The following is a 20,955-nucleotide window of genomic DNA, read 5'->3' on the forward strand; positions in this document are numbered from 1 at the left end:
AAGTGGAATTCTCCTCATCAGATGATGAAGGGTTGATATATCACATGTCTTCTTTCTTCTCGGCTCTTCATTCGGGGACATTTTTAGGCTCATCTCCCGCCACCCCTCTTGGGACACGAACTCACATACTTGACTGAAGGTAGACGACGAATTGACGTCATAGCAACTATAATGTGACGTGTGATCACCCCTCCCCTCGTCGTGACCGCACACGCGCGCACGCGCACGCACACGCACACGCACACGCACACACTCAACCATCACCAAGTGTTTCCTTGACGGAATAAAAACGCGCAGTTTCCTCGCTCTCCCTCCATTCTTCCTCGCCAGAGGAAAGAAGAATTGCACATCAACTCGAATTAGATTAGATTGAACAGAACAGAACATCCAACCTGAGCTTGTTGTTGTGTTTGTGTTTTTTTGTAATTGTTATAATTTCCTCATCTGGTTGAATTCGCTCTGAAATGGAATTGAGATGTCGTCCCGCGGTGATGTGTCGTTTTCTCGCCGTCCTCTCCATTGTGATTCCACACTCCGTGGGCTCGCCTTTCGTGGACAGACAATATTTGAACGAGTGGGCCGTCGAGATCCCGGGTGGGCTGGATGCCGCGGCGGAGATCGCCCGGGAGCTGGACTACCAACTGGTCCGACAGGTATGCACCACGCACCAGTCACACCATGCAAGGACTTCCTGGAACCAAAATCTGAGAGACGTTGATGTACAAATTCTGCTTTTTCCATTTAGCCCATTAGAGTGGAAATATAATAGCTTTTATGGTAGCCCAACAACACTCTACACAACATTCAGCCAGCTGCTTAATTAAAGGAGGATTTAATGAATGTATGACTCGTAGTTTCCACTCTCCTCATAAATGATGGTTGGTTCCTGGTGTTGTCCAGAATTTCTTGTCTTATGCAAACACATTAAAACTGGTGGTCAACTCTGTTGTGATCGGTGCGTGTATGAAACATCTGCAACATGTGACATCTCAGTGATTTGCATTAGACCAGTCATAGCTTTGGAATATAACACGGAAATTCAATGTTCAGCTTGACTTGTTTATCTTAGACCATTATATGCATAATTTATGAGTTAGAGTGCTTATTGTAACATTACATCCACATCATAAACAATTTAATGAGAGCCAATATGAAAAAAATCTGAGCTTAAAGATGAATATTGTGCCTTATTGAGATCTCAGAAGGTAACAACAGTCATGTATTTGTAATTGTTAATTCTGGTTAAAGTGTATAACTGAATGGACTATGCTAAGATGATTATACTTTGCTTTCCAAAAAAAGAGAACATTCAGTCCGGCCTTGAAATACTGAAATGATACTCAAATATGCCATATATGATGACGCTAATATATTTAACGAGGGGATGTTTATTGGGAAATCATGTAATATGCGTTATGGGTGTCGCATATTGCAATGTCAATATTAATGCGATATTTAATATGTACCTAAAGAAATGATGTCTTAATGGAACGTCATGCTGAAGAATAATGAATTCTTATCTTAAGTTCTTTAGTGTTAGTAATGCCCCTAGATAGTGCTTTCTTATTGGATGGCGATGTACGTTTAAATTTGCCTCTGATTGGTCAAAATTAGGTTACAGTATGAATTTATTGCACGTCTTTTGCATTTTGCACTGCATTTGCCATTATCACAATGACACTTATTTTTCAATATATTGTGCAGCCCTTATTTAAATTCTTATTATAATAAAACAGACACAAGAAAAACATGATATTAGTTAATTTTTTGGGATTCTTACTGAATTATGACAATATTTTAAATGAAAATATGACGCGTTAAGACGAGGAGGGAACACTGTATTTTCTTTTCAGTATGATTATTGCTTGTCCCTTATTTTGTTGCATCTGCACCAGGGAATGTGACAGCAAATGCTTTCTATTTTTTTAGTTTGTTTTAAAAAAATTGAGTTGAGAGAGTCAAAACAAGCCTCTGTTGACACAGTGCACATGAACTGAAACACTTTTCCTGGATATGTTCTGTGCAGATTGGGGCCCTGAAGGACCATTTCTTGTTCAGGCATCGCAACCATGCCCGCAGGACGAAGCGAAGCGCCACGCACGTCACCAGGCAGCTGTCAGAGGATGATCGGGTGAGCGCCGTCTTTGAACGTTCAGCCGAGCGAGTCTTATCTTCAGCACAAAGTAAACCTCGCGTGTCTCTGCAGGTGGTGTGGGCAGAGCAGCAGTATGAGAAACGACGCAGCAAGCGAGCATCCATCGGGCAGTGCAGGGACTGCCCGGCAGACAAGCTGTTTGATGATCCCATGTGGAACCAGCAGTGGTATCTGGTGAGTCTGCGAGAAAGTCGGAACAAAGCAAAACATGATTTTTCATCATAGTTATTTTCTATTTCCTTTTGACTTTAGTTTTTTTTTTAATTTGGTGAGTTTTTATTTGATTTCTGAGCTCTTATTTTTGTAGAAAATTGCTTTTAGTATATATGCATATATATATATATTTATATATATATGTATATTTATATGTGGAGTATTTGTCAAGTGCGGGAGAAAAAAAAAAGATGACTTGTTTTTTTTTTAATTCTGTGAGTTTTAATTAGTTTTTCGAGCAGATTTGTTCGTTTTCATTAGTTTTTATTTTTTGAGAAAATTACTCATTTTAGTTTTGTTTGTTTTAGTATTAGTTTTAGTTTTTTTTATATATATATGGAGTTTTTGTGAAGTGCAAGACTAAAAAAAAGGGCACTGTGAAATAGGAAAGTAAAATTCTGAAAGTAAATTCTCAAGCAAAAGTTTCACCTTCCTTGTTCTGAAAAACGGAAATATGTCAATGCTCGTGTATGTTATTAATTGCCGAAAAGCATTCTCATAGAATTCCAATTATTTTGTTAGTTTTCCATAATGACTTTGCTGCATACAGCATGTCAGATTTCAATATTTGTTTACCCACGCATGAAAACGGTTTTTGTCCGCTTTGCTGCTTTATCTGCCTTCGTATGTCAAATTACGTAACATACGTGTTGCTTAGTTTACCTTCTGTTTGTTCGCGGCTTCTCTCCCCAAAGCTGGTTCTGAAGCTTATCAAAGGCAGCACGGACAGCTCAATGCATAATACCCCGTGCTATGCGCCCACTTTCCCAACATTGGCACGAGAGACTAAAAACGGAGGGAATACAAAACAAAACATGACGCAAGCATTCCGTCCAAAAGAGCCATTTGCTTAATTGGTCATGCTGTCCGAGTGGGGATGAATGTGGTGGAGGGTATATAATCCAACAGGATGTATTAAATCCCAATTTACCCTGAATGGGATTTTTGGCCCGTTCAGGCCAAGTCGGACCACAGAGCGGGTCGGTTCTCACAGCTACGTGCACTCTGAGCTTCGCTTCTTCTTGACTTTGTGAATTGACCACTTTGGCTGTTGTTGTACAGTTTGAGGCCTTTACTCATGTTAATCCACAATCAACACACAACCAGCGTATCCGATTGGACTGACTTTCTATGAAATGGATCACGTTGTGGCGAAACCAACCCACTGAGCTCATTATCTGCGGAACATTTATGGCACGTGTGTATTGCCTCGCTGTGCTTTTGCAAACAATGGAAAGAGAGTCCACTTAACGACCGCTCCCCCATCCCTCCAGTGACCAAATACGGGAAGGGGTAAACAACATTTTCAAATGATAATTTCCCAACGAGCCATGATGACGAACCGAAAATGCCACTTAACGTGTTGGCCTCTTACTTAATGCAGCGTGATTCATTCATAAAAATTCAAGCGATGCGGAAGAGTGACAGGTCAGATGATGATGATGTTTGCTTCCATGAGAGAGGGCGGAGCTACGCGTGTGACGGCGCGGGATGAGCAACGCGGCAAAGCAGCAGAAGGGGAGAGTTGAGTGAGATGTCATTATGCCTCGCCTGAAAATTTAATCAGGGTGTGACTCATTGGCCGCCTGCGTGTGTCTGCTAGCGGCGTGTGTTTTTGCTTCGTATCATGTACATCAACAAAGATTTCCGGGCGTCAACAAAGCAAGCGCTCTGTATTAAAAAAAAAAAAAAAAGGGGGATATTTATAGAAGACGTTCAACTGCCGTCTTCTCAAATGAAAAATTAGCATCAGTGAAAAGATCAGATTTGAAAAAGAGAAGCATTTCAGTAGCTGAGGAGAGGGTTCAAAAGAATGATACGTCACAAGTATGAGTCACATTTTGCGGTGGCGGGCGTTCTGCAGTGTCTGTGCGGAGTGAACAAGAGTTAAAAAAAAAAAAGATTATATAGTAAAGGGGCATCAGGCTCATTTGCGTAGACTTTTTAAGATCAGAATCCGAGCGGAGAATTTCTAAATAATCAAATTGGGCAAATAGAAAATGATGAACACAATGCACGGCTTTGACGATAGCACTTGAGTGTTAGTGGATATCACAAAAGCCTCGTAGAGCTAACACGAGGGGCTGCAGGAGTGGCTTTGAGCCGTAACATAAAAAAAAAAAAAAAAAAAAAAATTCCAACAATGCAGTCTTGAAATGGCATAAATGTCACTGGCTGAAAAGCTTTAATCGCCTAACCTTTTACGACACACGATAACATTAAAAGAGCTTATTTGCATACACATTGTGTTCTGGAGAAGCAGTCATTGACTTTTTTTTTTTTCTTTTGTCCTTGTCTTACTTTGTGCATGCAGCAAGACACACGCACGTCGTCGTCGCTGCCTAAACTGGACCTGCACGTCATCCCCGTGTGGCAGAAGGGAATCACGGGAAAAGGAGTGGTCATCACCGTTCTCGACGACGGACTGGAGTGGAACCACACGGACATCTACTCCAACTACGTAAGACACTGTTGCCATGGAGACTGCCCCGTCGTCTCAGTCTGCTGTTTCCACGGCAACGCTGCTGGTGACACTTTGCAAGGCAAAGACGCCTTTTGAGTTCGATCTCGTTTTCTAGACCTGCCTCTAATGGTGGCCGAGTGGAAACATGTTTGAGCTCTGTGAGGAGAAATGGATTGACTTTTTTTTTTTGTCTTGGCTTCAAAGCCAGTCACTCAACAGCTCTTGACAAATGTGACAATCTGATATTTTCCCGTTTTTTTTGTTTGTTTTTTTAATCGGCATGGCCGCTCATCATCTGTCCTTTTGATTATAGGATGCAGCGGCCAGCTATGACTTCAATGACAACGATGCTGACCCCTTTCCAAGATATGACGCCACCAATGAAAACAAGTATGTTGCCAATGCCAATCACTTCCAGACAATTTACGTCTGACACTATTTTGGAACACTTTGCTTTGACCGGCTCACGCAAGCACGACGTCGCATATTCATGACGTCATTGTGGCGATGATGATGACGATGATTCAATGATGAAAATTATTATAAACAACAACGCAAATGTCAGTCGACCCACAAAAATACATTTTGTATGCAAAACGTTGTTATAATATGGCACGTTTGACAGCATCAATCAATATTCCGCATAAGAAAATGAAAAGCTCTTGGACTTGGTATTTAGATTTGATTGTACCATATTTTCCGGACTATTAAGCCGCTACTTTTTTCCGAGATTTTGAACCATGCAGCTGGCTAATACAACGGTGCGGCTTTTCGGTGGATTTTTCTTTCACCACTAGGGGCGCTCTATAGTTCAGAAAATACGCAAAATAAATCTCAATTTATTTTATTTATTTATTTATTATGATTTATTTATTGGGTGTGTTCTGTTTTAATAAGCAAAGTTGTTGGGGTGTTAACAGGCACTGTTTTAACAAAGTGTTGATGTACCTTTATGTGCATTCACAGTACAAAATCGTTCTGTACATGCAGTAAACTAATTTTTTATTTTATTTTTTATTTATTTACTTATTTATTTATTTCCAATTTTTACCATTTTTATTTACAATTTTTTTTCAACATAGAAAACTGCGGCTTGTATATTTATTTTATTTTTTTTAATTAATTAATTTATTTTTTAATTTATTTATTTATTTTTAGAGTTGCTGCGGCTTATATTCATGGAAATGAGGTTAATGTAATCCTAATGTTGTGCATGTATTTTCAGTGCTGTATTCTTATACGTGCATCCAATTTGGCTTTGACCTGGACTGGACGATTTTAGAAAAAAAAATAAATAAAAAAATAACACCATCTAATGAGGATCTCGTCACTCAGGCACGGGACCAGATGCGCTGGTGAGATTGCTATGCAAGCAGACAACAATAAATGCGGTGTTGGGGTGGCCTTCAATTCCAAAGTTGGAGGTAAGAAATTAGTGATGTAAAATATTACTGCGAGCTAAATGATTGCGAGAAATGGTCTTAGATTTATTAATCATCAATGAGGCGATTTTGGGCTCTTGATGCGAAACAACCTGCAAAAGTATGCACACGATGCGATCTCCTCTTCTTGTAAAACATTCGTGCTTTATTCAAATGTATACATACTGTAACACTTGAATGCACATACTGACCAGCCAAAATAATATTTTCCAAGAAGCATCTTACTTTTCATCCTATTTTTGCATTCTTTCCCCTCAGGCATTCGCATGCTGGATGGGATTGTAACGGACGCCATCGAAGCCAGTTCCATCGGCTTCAATCCAGAACATGTGGACATCTACAGTGCTAGTTGGGGACCCAATGATGACGGCAAAACCGTCGAAGGTCCGGGTCGTCTGGCTCAAAAAGCCTTCGAGTATGGCATCCAGAAGGTAAATCGTTGGGCAGTGTTTACCAGCGCTGCTCCTTTAGAGGTCTTTTATGATCCCATGCTAAGACACAAACACAAATGTCTCATTTTTTGCTTCACTGCTGTGCCATGATGTCCTCAGGGCCGAGGCGGCAAGGGCTCAATCTTTGTTTGGGCATCAGGTAACGGTGGCCGCCAGGGGGATAACTGTGACTGCGATGGCTACACAGACAGCATCTACACTATCTCAATCAGCAGCGCCTCCCAGCAGGGCTTGTCGCCTTGGTACGCTGAAAAGTGCTCCTCCACTCTGGCTACAGCGTACAGCAGTGGAGACTACACGGATCAGAGGATTGTGAGTCGTTCGTTGATGCTCGCTACCAAACCTTTCATTGGCTCAAACAATTTGAAAACTCTACAAAAGTACGATTCTCAAATGAGACTTTCTGTTTCAATTGTTTGTTTGCCTTCCTTCAGACCAGCGCTGATCTACACAATGAGTGCACACAGACTCACACGGGAACGTCGGCTTCCGCTCCGCTCGCTGCTGGAATATTTGCCCTGGCGCTGGAGCAAAAGTAAGCAAGCGTGCAAATGGAACATGATTGGGAAGTGATATTCATTTTTAGTCGGTAGTCACTGACCTGATTCCGGATCCGCTTGTCCTATCTAGTCCAGATCTGACCTGGCGAGATCTGCAGCACATTGTGGTCTGGACGTCCGAGTTTGATCCCTTGGCCAATAATCCGGGTTGGAAGAGGAATGGAGCCAAATTGATGGTCAATAGCCGCTTTGGGTTTGGGCTTCTCAATGCCAAGGCTTTGGTTGACCTCGCTGACCCCGCAACATGGAAACATGTGCCGGAAAAAACACAATGCATTGTGAGGGATGACTCGTTCCAGCCCAGGTAAGTCGACGTATGAAAGAAGCATCCAACTAATTGGACTCATTAGTATGAAAATATGTCTGGGACGTCTGAGCTTGAATTTCTAACACAAATTTTTATTTTTTTTTCTCTTTTTTTAACCATAAAAAAAAATCATTGTCAAAAATTGTTTTGCTTTTGTGTCATCTTGCAGCTGCGCAATATTGTCACCTCAGGGTGTCCTCCGTTTACAGTCTCGACTTTTCTGCATTTCAAAGTTGCCAACAGCATGCAGCATGAAGAATATGTCGCTCACTTATAGCTTGTTGCTAATCATGGCTAAAAAGTTTTGTTTCAAAATTTTTCATACACATTTTAATGAGATGGTGACCTTTTGAGACTATGAATGCTCAGTTATTGCAGTACTTACTGATTTTTTTTTTTTTTTCATTATTTAATTTTCATGGTACACTGCTGTCTTGATTTTTGCATCTGAACACAGCTGACTTTTGTGTTGCACAAAACTCCAGAACAAAAGCAAGATTTTGGGGTCAAACAACGAAATCTTAAGCCATCTGTGTTCACAAAGACGCATCTGTTGCTTACTGACGGTCGTCGTGAATTGGAAAGCTTTTTTTTTTCATTTTTATTTTTTTAATCTTGACATATTGCATGATTTCAAATCAAGGTCATGCTAATTGTCATACATGATTTGATTACTGGCAGAGAGGAAGCATAACAAAGGAAGCTATGCGGACCTGTTTTTAATTAATTGATTTATTTCTTTCATGAAATCTTGAGTTTGGAATTATTTTCAGATTTGAGCAGGCGTAGGTAAATTGAGGCCCGGGGGCCACATGCGGCCCGTTAAACGTTTTAATCCGGCCCGGCGAATTTGAAAAAAATTAAATGAATAAACCTTGTTAATGTTTTATTTTCTAAATAATAATAAAAATAATAAAAAAAATAAAATAATAATTTAAAGACATATATATGTTGTCACGCTTTTGTTCATTTTCATTTAAAATTAAATTAATTTTTTTTTCTCCGATGAGGTGAGGTTACCAAAACACTCCATCCATCTGCTTCATCAAAAAGTTTGCCCACCCCGGGATTAAAGACTCAACGCAAGCTGCTTGCTGTCTTGACCTTTTCTTCTTTAAACAAACTGACTTTTACGTCATGCCTTCAACAAGCTGCAGCGTTGCATATCCATTTTTGCATCATTTCTTTTTGGATTATAGGACTCAATAGCCCCAACTACAAATTGTTGTCGATGTTTAATCCGGAGGATTTGAGTCTACTTTTGTGACAATGCTTACTGGTCAGCACAGCAGAGTTGAGGATTAACTCATTTTTTTCAATGAATGAAGGTCACTCCGAATTCGAGGCTTTACTTTCCGATGTTTTTCACATAGAGGCTAATAACGTCGCATTTGGGAGACAACTGGGAGAAAAAAAAGTGAATTAGAAAAGAGCGCTGTCATTTTCTATCATTTTCTGAAAGTATGAAAACACAAGTGGTCAAGATACAATAATTGTTTTTTTGGGTTTTTTTGCATCTAACGTTCATCTGCTATTTTAATGCATCCCACAGGGATTTGAAAGCAGCAGGGGAGACCACCATAGAGATTCCCACGAAAGCCTGCGCGGGGCAGGAGAACTCCATCGGTTCATTGGAGCATGTGCAGGTGGAGGCTAGCATTGAGTACACCAGGAGAGGCGATTTACATATCACGCTCACGTCACCAGCTGGTGAGAAACACACACACACACACACACACACACTGTGTGTGAAATGAGCAAGCTCAAGTCAACTTTTTGCCCCCTCAGGCACCAGCACAGTGCTGCTCGCTGAGCGTGAGCGTGACACGTCCTCCAATGGTTTTCGAAACTGGGATTTCATGTCTGTCCACACGTGGGGTGAAGACCCATCTGGGACTTGGACCCTCAAGATAACTGACACTGTGAGTCGTGTTTCTAAAAAGAAAGTTGTTTGGCGGAAAGCAGCAGAAATATGATTATTGTTGATCTCAAAATGAATTATGTTTGACCTTTTGTTGTATTCCAACTGAGAGCAATCCTGTTTTGTCGCACAGTCGGGCCGTATGGAGAATGAGGGTCGGATCTTGAGCTGGAAGTTGATTCTCCACGGAACATCGGAGAAGCCGGAGCACATGAAGAAGCCTCGAGTGTACATTCCCTACAATGCTGTGCAGAATGATCGGCGTGGCGTGGAACATATGGACGACATGATGGCGGTAAGCAGAACAGAAATGTGTGTCTTTATTTGAAAAAAAAAAGAAGAAAATAACAAATAAACTTGCAATCAAAACTTTAGAACATGTAAACAAAATTGAAAAATGTGCCTCCCCAAATTCTGACGATGCAAACTAATTTTGTAGTTTTAAGAGAATATTTTATTTGTCAATTTTTAGAAATGTTTTAGAAACGGTATTGTTTGCAAATCACATTTTCTTTTATTACAAATCCATTATTTTTGCTTGAAAATGTATATTTTTTGTTTTTCAATTTATTTTTTCCAAATTAATTTTTTCGTCTAATTGCAAATAAAGACTCAACTTTCTCTCCATAGACGCATAGCCTATAAGAACAACTCCCGTGGCATACCACAAAACAAAAATGTTACAAAAAGTGGATAAACAGGTTCATTGTGGACAGATGGCACAAAAAATACGATTCATAATTTGCAGTGATTGTAAATAAATAATTTTCATATGAACTAATTGAAATAGGATAATTTCCCGCAAGTTGGGAAATCCATCATTAATAAAAAAAACGCTTTCTCGAGCGTGTGTAATCGGAATTGCGTAATTTCATGCTTAAATTTCCGTGCACCTTTTGAGTGCATTATTGACATGTTGTTCCATTTTCTTCATCTATTTGTTGATGCAGGAACCCACTCAAGCCCATCCATCTCTAAAGACTAAAACACAAGCCTTAGCCGCTCCTGATGCAGAAAAGAAACCCCAAAAACCAGCGACCCCCCCTTACACCCCCTCGCGGGCCTTGCTGCGTCTCCTGCAGACAGCCTTTAACAGGCAAAGCAGCGCCATGCAGCAGCCGCCAACGGCCTGGGGGAGGCAGCAGCCTGGAAGGTTGCCCTCCCTCCTGGCAACAAGAATCCCCCCGCAGAAGCTGTACCAAGCTCTGGACACGATCAACAAGTACGGGGGCCAGGGGAACAGCGTCTTCAGTGACTATAGTGATGGCTTCTACAGCACCAAGCCATACCGGCATCGAGATGACCGCCTGCTGCAGGCCCTGTTTCAGATGATTGAGGATGACCAGAAATGAGAGAGAGCGGGAAGGAGAGAAAGGATGTGTTGGTTGGGAAGCAGAGGAGCGCGGCAAAAAACGGAAAGGTGAATACATTTAGGAATACAAGAAAATTGGTTCTGTGTTGTCCCCCAAATGCTGCATATCTCCTCTCCTGAGTTCATTTCGTTAGTTTTTCTTGCTGATTTGCAGAGCTGGGCAGTCCGTCAACCTACTGGCAAAATGGGCAAACGACAAAAATGCTGCCCCTGCTACTGGGGCATACCATTACACTAGAGGGGGGGGGCAATACCACAACTCCTATGACACCAACATTGCGTACTTTCTTGCATTGGGCACGTTCATGGAGAATAGCTGCCGGAGGGCGGGGGACTGACCGGCAAAAAAAGGGTCAAGTGCCCAGCTCTGCTGATTGAGTTTGCCTTCCTAGCTGCAGCAGATCTTTCAGTTGCGAGTGATTTTAGAGCAAGTTTCTCAACTCTACTCAAGAATGTCATGATTATGCGCTACAGTATGTTTTCTTATTTTATTTTTTTTTTCAATGTTTTAATGATGTTTAGACTATGGATAGGCAACTTATGGGAAATGCTGGAGCAGGCTACAATTTTTCATCTGTGCTACTCAGGGGGGGGGGGCACATAGGACCACACACTTCCTAACCAGATTTATGACAAAAATGCTATTTTGTGCAAAATACAGTATGCTCTCTTAATATATTTCACCATGGTTTATGCATTTTTTAATGCATGTATAAAAGAGTTTCAAGCAATGACTGATTTTTTTCTCCATAAAAATGACCATTCAAGGGCGGCACAAAACTGCTGAACAAGAAACCAATATTAAGTATAAGTACTTATTTTGTTAATTTTTCAGCAAATCTCAACTCACTCAAAATTATAAAAAGTATCGAGGTGCTATGTTTGTACAGCATATCACTCCAAATCCATCCCAAAATTATTTGGCCGACTCACATTGCAGTTTAAGTGCAAATAAGACACGTCTGCTATCTCGTGGTGATTTTTTCCAGATTTTTTTTTTTTTTTTTTTTTAGAATTTTGGATTTTTTTCCTGCACGCCCCCCCCCCCCTACCCAGTTTTTGTGTGGAAGCTGTATATTGAAAGTGTCTCTAGCAATTGGACTTAAATGCTCGTTGCCTATCCCTAATCTAGACATAAAAATATGATGATTGTACCTTGGTTTAGCAAACATTCATTTCGATTGTGTCCATAGTACTCTTTTGTGAAAAATGATCAGGAACATTTGTAAAAGTCATCGGCCTCCAATAAGCTTTTTCACGGCGCTCATTCTAAAGGCAAGACAGCCCGGACAAACCATTTTCATTGAAATTTGTGCTAACTGACAAACAAACAACAAATCTGATGGACCTTTGCACAATACTGTGACACTTAAAATATTCAGTTCAGGGGGCAGAATAATATTAAAATAGTGAACATGACACAAATTCAGATTCTGCCAAGATCTGCAATAGTTTAAAATTTGTTAACCAGTGATTTATTCTCAGGATTTCTTCAAACCTCTCTCAAACCCTACATAGGTTCTCCAAAACACTTCCTACGCTTTGAACAATCATTTAGTGAAACAACGTAGAGAACTATTGTTCTGTTTGACTATTTAAAAGACCTGAACTCCTTTCGCTCTGCACGATAGAAACATAAAAAGAGTAGCTTTATGATTAAACTAAGTGGAAAAACAAAAAAAAACCTTAAACCTTCTTTTTAATTTTTTTCTATAAAAGTGCAATGCTGCATTAACAGAAATATTTTTCTAAGGATACTCATATTTTACGGAATTAATATATCAAACCTTAAATAATTAATTATTTCATTTGATTACTGCAACATCAGTCTGGTTAGAATAGGAACACTGACGAATGTTTTTTTTTTTTAATTATTTTTTAATCTATTGCATATTTCCGTGACAACAGCAAACACGTTTGTCTCCAATGCATTCTTAGTGGATTTTTACTTTTACAGAACAGCAAAGTCATTTCCACATAGTGACCAGTTTTCAAACAACTTTTACAAGTTTGAGTGTCCTGAGCTTTTATGCAGAGTCCCTATACTCGAGTGTGAAACTGCCAGCCCCGCTTCTCAGCCAACCATGGTGAAAGTACAAGGATGAGATTTTGGGCGGGAAAAAAAATGCTGCAATGTAAATAACTTCTTGGCGTAGCTTAAATTTTGCTGTTTTATGTTTTGTTTTTGGCTGACGCTTGCGTTCAAAATTGTTTGCACCAGCTGATATTATGTTGCAATTTCTGTAATGGTTGTACAAAAATAAGAGATTTATCGTAAAATAAACTGCAAAGTGACCTCTTGTGGATATTCTTGCAACATTTGATTTCTGCAGCAAAAACAAACACTGACAGATTCAAGTTGAAAAAAAAAAAAAAAAAAACATTGAATTCCTCTTTGGGACTTTCTGTGAGGATATTCATTCTGTTCTTGTGTTGGTTCGTCAAAGTTGCTTAACATGAAACAGAAAGCTATATTAATAATTTAGAAGCTAAAGAACATATCTTAACCAGGAGTGTCAAACATGATGGAGGTGTATGTTCACAAAATGGACCTTGACACTAAGCAGAAAGTGGAGGAAACCGTTTTGGTTTGTGAAACTGAATTATCTTTGTTGTCTCCGTGGGTTTTTATGTAAATTCTGTATTTTAGCTGCTTACCCACGTCGCTTTTATTCTTTTTTAAATTAAATAGCGGCAGCACGGTGGTCAACTGATTCGCACGTCCGCCTCACAGTACTGACGTGTGGGGTTCGAATACGGTTCTGGCCTACATGCGTGGGGTTTCTCCAGGTACTCTGGTTTCCTCCTACATTCCTAAAACGTGCGAGGGAGTTTAATTGAGCACTCGAAATTGGCGCCACGTGATGTGTGCCCTGTGATTGGCTGGCAAAAAAACTCAGGGTGTACTGCCCCCACCCCCACCCGGAAATTGTTGTGATAGGCTCCAGGATGCCCGCGACCCTCATGTGGAGAAGCAATTTAGATAATGGATGGATGAAAATTAATTGTGACTTATGTCAAAAGTTCTTTTTAGTTCATGCCACTGGCCACTAAAAAAAAAAAATGGACGACGGGCTGCAAAATGTCCGCCAGGCACACATTAAATGATCCTACTTGTTTTGTTTTGTTTTTCATTGCCCAAATTCCACATACATCTGGTTTCTTTGGTTTCACCGCTGAAATGGAAACTGAGAGCGTCTTGGGGGAAATGGGGGAGGAGAACGTTTAGGAAAAAAGTCAAGCGACGAACTCTGGAAGAAGAGTGGCGACGAGTTGAAAGAAATAACCCGAAAGCTACGTTTGATGTAGCTTTGGGGGAACACAAAGTGACTCAAAAGCGATCGATTTTGGCCTAATCGTCTGTGTGTTTATCCAGCAACGAGTCGCAGCATGGCGCTGTTCCCATTCGGCAAGACAGCCGCAGGTCAGTACAAACCTGAGCCTCCATCAGCAATCTGCTCCACCTCCTCATCTTGACCTGCACGTAATCTGCTGGAAACGCGTCGCGGAATCGAATGACATCTTTTCGACGTTTGATTAGTTCAAGATCGTTCGCGGCACGAAATCATTGGACCGCTGAAAGACACGTCTGCGTTTACTTAACTGTGCTTTGCTGTTTTGCTCTCGTGGCACTCGTTCGCAACAACTAAATCACATTCAGACTTAACTTAACGAGTCACTTCATGAATTGTGCATAAAACACCCACGCAATGAGCTCTTTTATGACATCATACAAATATAATCGTTTGCAAGACTGACGCTTATAAGCAAAGCATGTGCTGTGACGATTCCATCATTTGATGCAGCATGCCACATTTCCACGGGGAGGCATATCTTGAGAAGTGCATTCTTTTCATTCCACGGAAGACCAGAGTGAACAACCCAGCAACTATGATTGCTTTCGTTGCGCTTTGTTTTCCTTCTGCAGCCTCTTGTGTAAAATGTGCACATGTGTGTGTTGATCCTCCAAATAGGAGCCGTCAGAGTGTCCAGGATACAGCTGCTCCTCTCCTGTGTTCTCCTGTCCCTTATCATATGTAAGTGTGCAGCAGGGTTTGCTTTATGCTATTCTATCTGATTCACATCATGAAATACACTTAGATGTGATCAAATGGTTAAAAAATCAAAATCGGAGTTCTGAGGTTCTGGGTTAGCCTTACACTTTATGTTTTGTCTTGCACACCGCACAAAGATCAGATCGCACTCATGCAGGAATGCGAGGAGACGTGTCAGAAGGAACGGGCCCGCGAACGGTGCTACATCATGTGAGTGAGGATTTGTGGCGAAGGAGAGGGTTGGTGGGGTCGTAGTCTTGCTCAAGGGCACCTCAGAATTAGTCACAAAGCAGGCGAGCAGCTCTTCGACGTGTTCCTTTGTAATATGGTACAATTTGTGATAAAGATATTGTAAGGTTTTTTTTTTAAGTACTGGTTGTATGTTTTTTAAAGGGGAGGTCAACTAAAAAAAAAATCTTCATAAGAATTGCTTCTATGCAGGCCTACTAGTTAAAATACTGCATTCTCGTTAATATTGCATTTGCGGAATGAGCTAAGCAGTAAAATCTAGACATCTCAGGGGGTGCGGCCATTTTGTCTCTTATGTTAACTGGAAATGTAATGACAGTCGCCCAGGGCTCAGATAACGACCAATCACGGCTCAGCTTCCGAAAAACAGATGAGTCGTGACACAAGTGACAAAATGGTTAGAAATAATTTTCAGGTATTTCAAAGATGAAACGTTGAGTACTCCGAAGGTTTCTTCCCGCTTTACGCGTTTAAGTGTGTGTTTTAATTCTCCAGACTTCCTCCACGGGCGTAAGGCCGGTGGCAATGTGAAGTCCCCTCATCCTTACTTCCGCTCCATGGGACTGGCCATGGCGGGAGAAAGGACAGAAATGGAGGACAGCAAGGCAGCAGCGCTACAAACCCCCGTGCAGACTCCTTGGGGTGCTCCTTTGGTTTGGGGTGACAACCGCAACTCTGTCAGGCGAAGGACTGAATTTGCTCAGCAAGAACTCCGGATCGGCCTCCTTTCCCTCGTGGTGGGAACGTACGCCCAACACGTGAGACGTTTCATCTCCTCAGCAGAAATCTACTTCCTCCCCAGTCAGATGGTCACTTACTATATTCTGATCGATAATCCTCGCACGTTGGAACCTCCCGTCAAGTTGGGGCCTGGACGGCAGCTGAAGGTGCTTCCTGTTGCCGAGTTCCCAGGCTGGGACAAATTAGTCTATCGCCGAATGCCCATTTTGGCGGACACTATCAAAAACCAAATCGGGAGGGAGGTCGAGTACCTATTTTGCGCTGACGTTGACCAGGAGTTTATGGCTCCTGTGGAGGAAGAAATACTCGGTGACCTGGTTGCCACCTTGCACCCCGAACTCTACGGCAAGCCGCGGTGGGCGCTTCCTTATGAAAAGGATGAAGACTCATCGGCTTATGTGAAGGAGGATGAAGGCGACTACTACTACACCTCGGAGCTTTATGGCGGGCTGGTTCGCGACGTGTACAGAATGGCTCTCGGTTGCTCTTTGCTCATTCTGAAGGACCAGGCCAATGGCATCATGGCCAGCGGCCGCGAGGAGAGCTACTTGAACCGATACTTGATCACTCACCGGCCAACATGCGTGCTTTCGCCGGAGTACAACTGGTGGGATTCGGGCCTGGCTGCGGCCGTGCCTGAGAAGAGGCTGGTCTCATTGGGGAGGCAATGTGAGGCTTTCGATGCGGAGAAGAGAGAGAAGCACCGATGTTGAGTTGGGGTGCTCGCTTTTAGTTTTAGTGCTGTGTTCACTTTTGGAAGCTGCTTAAAATAAATTCCGGAGTTGGTCTGACTTATTGGACCTTATGAGATCCAAACTTGACTATAAACATGACTGACGACGAGGTTAAGCGAGTCGTTGTTTTGTTTGCAGAGGCAGTCATGATAGCAAACTTGGTTTTTTTTGGGGTTTTTTAACAGATATTTTTTAATACTATATGTGTTATATTGCAATTTTTGTGAAACCAATAAAAATAAGCACATATTGTATTTGTATTGCATCTTTTCTCAGTGTGATCCACCTTCAGGGAAGTCAACAGACATTTAGTTTAGTCAACGTTGCGGGAAGAACTCCAACTCGGGCTGTGCAATTAATTGAAATTTAATTACGATTATTACGTTCAACGATTACTCCATTGGCATTTTGAAATATGATGATTATACACAGGTTAAATATTTTTGTTAAAATAGTACTCATTTTACAATGTCTAATAGAGTGTGTTCACTTGAGATTAAATTGTGAGCGTTCTATGGAAATTGTTTATTTAAACCAGGGGTGGGCAAACATTTTGATTGGCAGGCCACAATGGGTTCTAAAATTGGACAGAGGGGCCGGACCAGGAGCAGATGGATGGAGTGTTTTGGTAACCTCACCTCATCGGCGAAAAAAAAAATACACGGTATTTAGAATATAAAACATTATCAAGGTTTATTCATTTCATCTTTGTCAAGTTTGGCGGGCCGGATTAAAACGTTTAACGGGTCGCATGTGGCCCCCGGGCCATAGTTTGTCCTCATCTAATTTAAATGTTGCAACTATTCGAAGAAAATTCATAAGTAAATAGTGAGTAAACTCCAATCCACTGTTTCTTTATACAAGGGAACTCAAATTCCTACATTTGCTCAGTTTTTTTTAATTATTTTAAGATAAATAAATATAATTTGTCTGAGTATTGTTTCCACTTCTACATTTGCACCCCTACAAAAATAATTTGAATAATCATAATTTCAATTATTACTAAAATAATTGTGATGAACTCATTTACTGCCATTGACGGCTAAAGACGTCAAAGATTCCTTTTTTTTTTTTTACTCGGCTGGTATTAACGTTTTTCAAAATCGAGTAGCCCTAACTCCAACTCTTCCTAAATTGACTTCCTGATTTTTTAGGAACGCACCACATGGCATGAAAACATAAGCAAACCACACATTTACACTTTCTTCATCCAAATGAAACGCTACAACTGATTCACATTTAGAAACCCCATTTGCACTGCATGCCGTGTGTCTCACTTGCTGCCCATGACGCTCACCAAACCAAAGATGGACAAAAAGAGAAATGCCCCTTTAAATGTCGGCCTCGCCGATCCTCTTCTAGTGGCTTTGTGGTCAGCGGCGATAAGAGTCAACAGTGTCAGTGCACACTTTCCCCCCTCAATGGACAATCATTAACTGGAAGAACTGCTCTCTCAAGGTCTTTAAATACCAAATGCTGCTCCTCCGGGCCACACGTGTTTATCAGCTGCCGTGTTTTGACTGCAGCAAATACAATTATGCTGCTACTCGGGAGGACTTTTTCAATAAAATGTTTGCGCCCTCCTGTAAGCAAATTAAGGTAAATAGTTATTGATGACCATAAAGAAATCTGCTACTCTTTCTCGTACTCACACCCCCTTCCAGTCTGCTTCCATGTGTGTTGCAGTCATAATGGGAGGGTTTAAACACAGCAGATGGTCCCTTCTCACTGCCAAGAGAACGTGTCCTCGGAGCCAGATCGCCACGTGGAGCGAAGTTGAAGGTGAACTTCGGCTAACCCGATTCCCATTTGTCACACACAAGCGTTTTATGCCTTTCAGGCCACCTGATCCAACTCTGAGTGAACCCTTTCTTGGCATATTGCACAGCACTTTAAAGAATTATCGCTTTAATCCACGTCATGTGGGTTTTCTTGTGGTCATTGGCAGCAGCTTATAACGCGATGCATAGTGTCGACGGCGATTTGACACAAATGTCACAACTCCGACTAAATAAATATGTTTAAACCAGAGGTAGACAAGAGATCAAGTGGAATTGCAGTTTTACAAGAGCTTGAGAGAGAGTGAAAAGTTGCAAACTAAAAAAAAAAACAAAAAAAAAAAACTGAAGCTTTTTGTGTAGAGTCCACACGTTCTCTCCGCCCTTGCGTGTGTTTTCCTGGGCAAGTCGAAGAGCATTGGCGTTAATGGAACGCGGTTGGCAGTGATGGACTGACGAGAAATTGGAATTCGACAAGTTTCAGTTGGGAAGAGCGTACAGTTGCGCTGCGTCATCATGGGTGTTGCTCATTTAGAGAATCAAAACGGAGCATTGCAACCTTTTGTAGAGGAAAATTAACATCGCAACATTACTGGATCTCAACAGATTGTGCAAGTGTACCTAAACACGCTAAAAAAAAATGAAAACAGACACTTGAAACTCTTCCTGTATCACAAGCAATACATGAGATGTGAAATTAATCAAGCGTTTGTATTTTTTTATTTTAACTCCCCTTTGGATGGTAAACATGACAAAAAAGGACTGCTAACCTAACACCACAACCATCAGTGAACTTTAGGATCGCTTTTCACTCGTCATTTTATGTCTTAACTAAGAACTTGCACTGTTGCATCTTTCAATAGAAGTTAGCAAGTGTTGTAGAAATTGGTTTCTTAGTTCTATTTGAATAGCAAAATAGACAAATCCAGTTCTGCTTGGCAAGGGGTTAACTTTGCATTAGAAAAAAAAAAATAATCCTGCGGTTTTGGAGCAAATCCTACAAACTGCACCTGAAAAAGAGTGACTCACTCCATCATCCGCATAAACAAACTAAACTTCACAGTTGAATTGCCGATGGCCTTTCTGTGCTTAATGCTTAACCTGAGCAAAGAGTGAGTCAAAGCTTCCATCAGATGACACCTTTGAGCTTTTGCAAATAAAAATGTTCTCAAATCAATGAGACCTATTTAATTGTTTGCACATCAAGTAACCTGTGAAAAGAAAAGAAAAAAAAAGACGCCCCCTGGAATGAACCACCCAGTTTTAGATTTGAACATGAATTTAAACTGGTGTCCGTTTAATGGGGGTTTGATAGCTCTGCCAATGTGGATAAAGTGATTTGAGAATTGAACACATTAACTCTTAAGTGTGTTCTTTTTAAGGGGGCCTTTTTTCAACCAGGATCCACAATAAACACGTTTAACAAGTCCCTGAATCCCCCAATATGTGTGTGTGTGTGTGTGTTAATGAGTGCCTGCGTGTGTCACTTGTCATGGGTTGGGTGGGGTGAAGATCCATGTTAATCTGTTGGATTCGTAGAGGTCTTTCCACACCCAGCCTGAGGCTATGACACACCAAAACATGCGACCTTAATCTCTTGCAATGGGGGGCTGCTACCAAAAGATAGTAAAGGTGCAACTCGCCGCCTTGGAGGGGGTTGGTGCCCGCTGTGCTTACCTCATATTAAGACTTGGGTCACTGAAGGAAAAAGCATGTCATCATTGTTGGAATTTGTGACTAAGCAAATGTAAATTACTAGGGAATAAAGCCTGAATTAACTAAATGTAATCAATACATGTTCGTTTTTATCTTCACAAAGGAAAATGTTTAAAAAAAAAAAGACTCAACAACTGAACCTGATTTGTTACGATAAGTTTCTTCAATTCTCTGGAGTTCAGGAAATAGTACAAGACAAATATCTGGGTTACTTCTCTTATCCTCTCAAGGACTCGCACCCAAGATGAATTCAATCATTTCCCGTTCTCGAATGATTCAGTGAGTGGACGTGATGTTATTTCCCGTTCAGGAACGATTCGGTGAAAATGACGTGATGTCATTTCCCATTCACAAACGAGTCGGTGCGAGAACGTAATGTCATTTCACGTCCACGAACGATTTGGTGAGTGAACATGATGTAATTTCCAGTTCACCAACGATTCAGTGCGTGAACGTGCTATCCTGCCATTCTCGTTCGTACATTACAAGTGTAATTTTTTAAATATAAATGATAACAATACAAATGCACAATTCCCAATTACCACAACATCAGGGTGAGCATCAACATTTTTTTGTTTGTTTGTTTGTTTCTTTCTTTTTAACTCACTCCACCCGTGCCCGGGGAGAGGGTGCATGCTGGTGAGAGGGGCACAGTGGGCGCGAACGATTCAGTGAACGAATCTTTTGAACGAATCTTTTTGATTCAGTTCACCTGAAAGACCTGTCATGCCCATCACTCTTCCTAAGAGGTTGTATCGTTCAGATAGCAGTGCTCACGTTATTAATACAGCACATA

General features: G+C 41.1%; 2 protein-coding genes across 2 annotated transcripts; both read left to right on the forward strand.

The window, feature by feature from the left end:
• Positions 1-251: 251 nt before the first annotated feature.
• pcsk1 (proprotein convertase subtilisin/kexin type 1) lies at positions 252-11,891 on the forward strand. Its single transcript, XM_088309050.1, has 14 exons — positions 252-653; positions 2,027-2,131; positions 2,207-2,329; positions 4,683-4,829; positions 5,146-5,222; positions 6,168-6,256; positions 6,533-6,705; positions 6,826-7,038; positions 7,161-7,261; positions 7,357-7,590; positions 9,146-9,303; positions 9,382-9,515; positions 9,648-9,809; positions 10,465-11,891. Exons 1-14 carry the CDS (start codon positions 465-467, stop codon positions 10,864-10,866), a joined length of 2,307 nt encoding a protein of 768 aa, XP_088165176.1. The 5' UTR covers positions 252-464; the 3' UTR covers positions 10,867-11,891.
• Positions 11,892-13,964: 2,073 nt separating this feature from the next.
• Positions 13,965-16,839, forward strand: LOC148326947 (globoside alpha-1,3-N-acetylgalactosaminyltransferase 1-like). The gene is made up of 3 exons (XM_088309051.1): positions 13,965-14,310; positions 14,861-14,923; positions 15,686-16,839. The coding sequence occupies exons 1-3, from the start codon at positions 14,277-14,279 to the stop codon at positions 16,642-16,644; spliced, it is 1,056 nt and encodes a 351-aa protein (XP_088165177.1). The 5' UTR covers positions 13,965-14,276; the 3' UTR covers positions 16,645-16,839.
• Positions 16,840-20,955: the final 4,116 nt, after the last annotated feature.

This window comes from Idiotropiscis lumnitzeri, chromosome 11, assembly GCF_059441095.1.
Source record: "Idiotropiscis lumnitzeri isolate Australia: NSW breed Sydney's pygmy pipehorse chromosome 11, RoL_Ilum_1.0, whole genome shotgun sequence".
NCBI lineage: Eukaryota > Metazoa > Chordata > Actinopteri > Syngnathiformes > Syngnathidae > Idiotropiscis > Idiotropiscis lumnitzeri.

Coding starts and splice junctions, on each gene's coding strand:
- LOC148326947 (XM_088309051.1), top strand. CDS start 14,277: ATGGCGCTGTTCCCATTCGGCAAGACAGCCGCAG. Junction 14,311..14,860: donor ATTCGGCAAGACAGCCGCAG/GTCAGTACAAAC, acceptor TCCTCCAAATAG/GAGCCGTCAGAGTGTCCAGG. Junction 14,924..15,685: donor TCTCCTGTCCCTTATCATAT/GTAAGTGTGCAG, acceptor TTAATTCTCCAG/ACTTCCTCCACGGGCGTAAG.
- pcsk1 (XM_088309050.1), top strand. CDS start 465: ATGGAATTGAGATGTCGTCCCGCGGTGATGTGTCGTTTTCTCGCCGTC. Junction 7,262..7,356: donor GCCCTGGCGCTGGAGCAAAA/GTAAGCAAGCGT, acceptor TGTCCTATCTAG/TCCAGATCTGACCTGGCGAG. Junction 9,304..9,381: donor CACGCTCACGTCACCAGCTG/GTGAGAAACACA, acceptor TTGCCCCCTCAG/GCACCAGCACAGTGCTGCTC.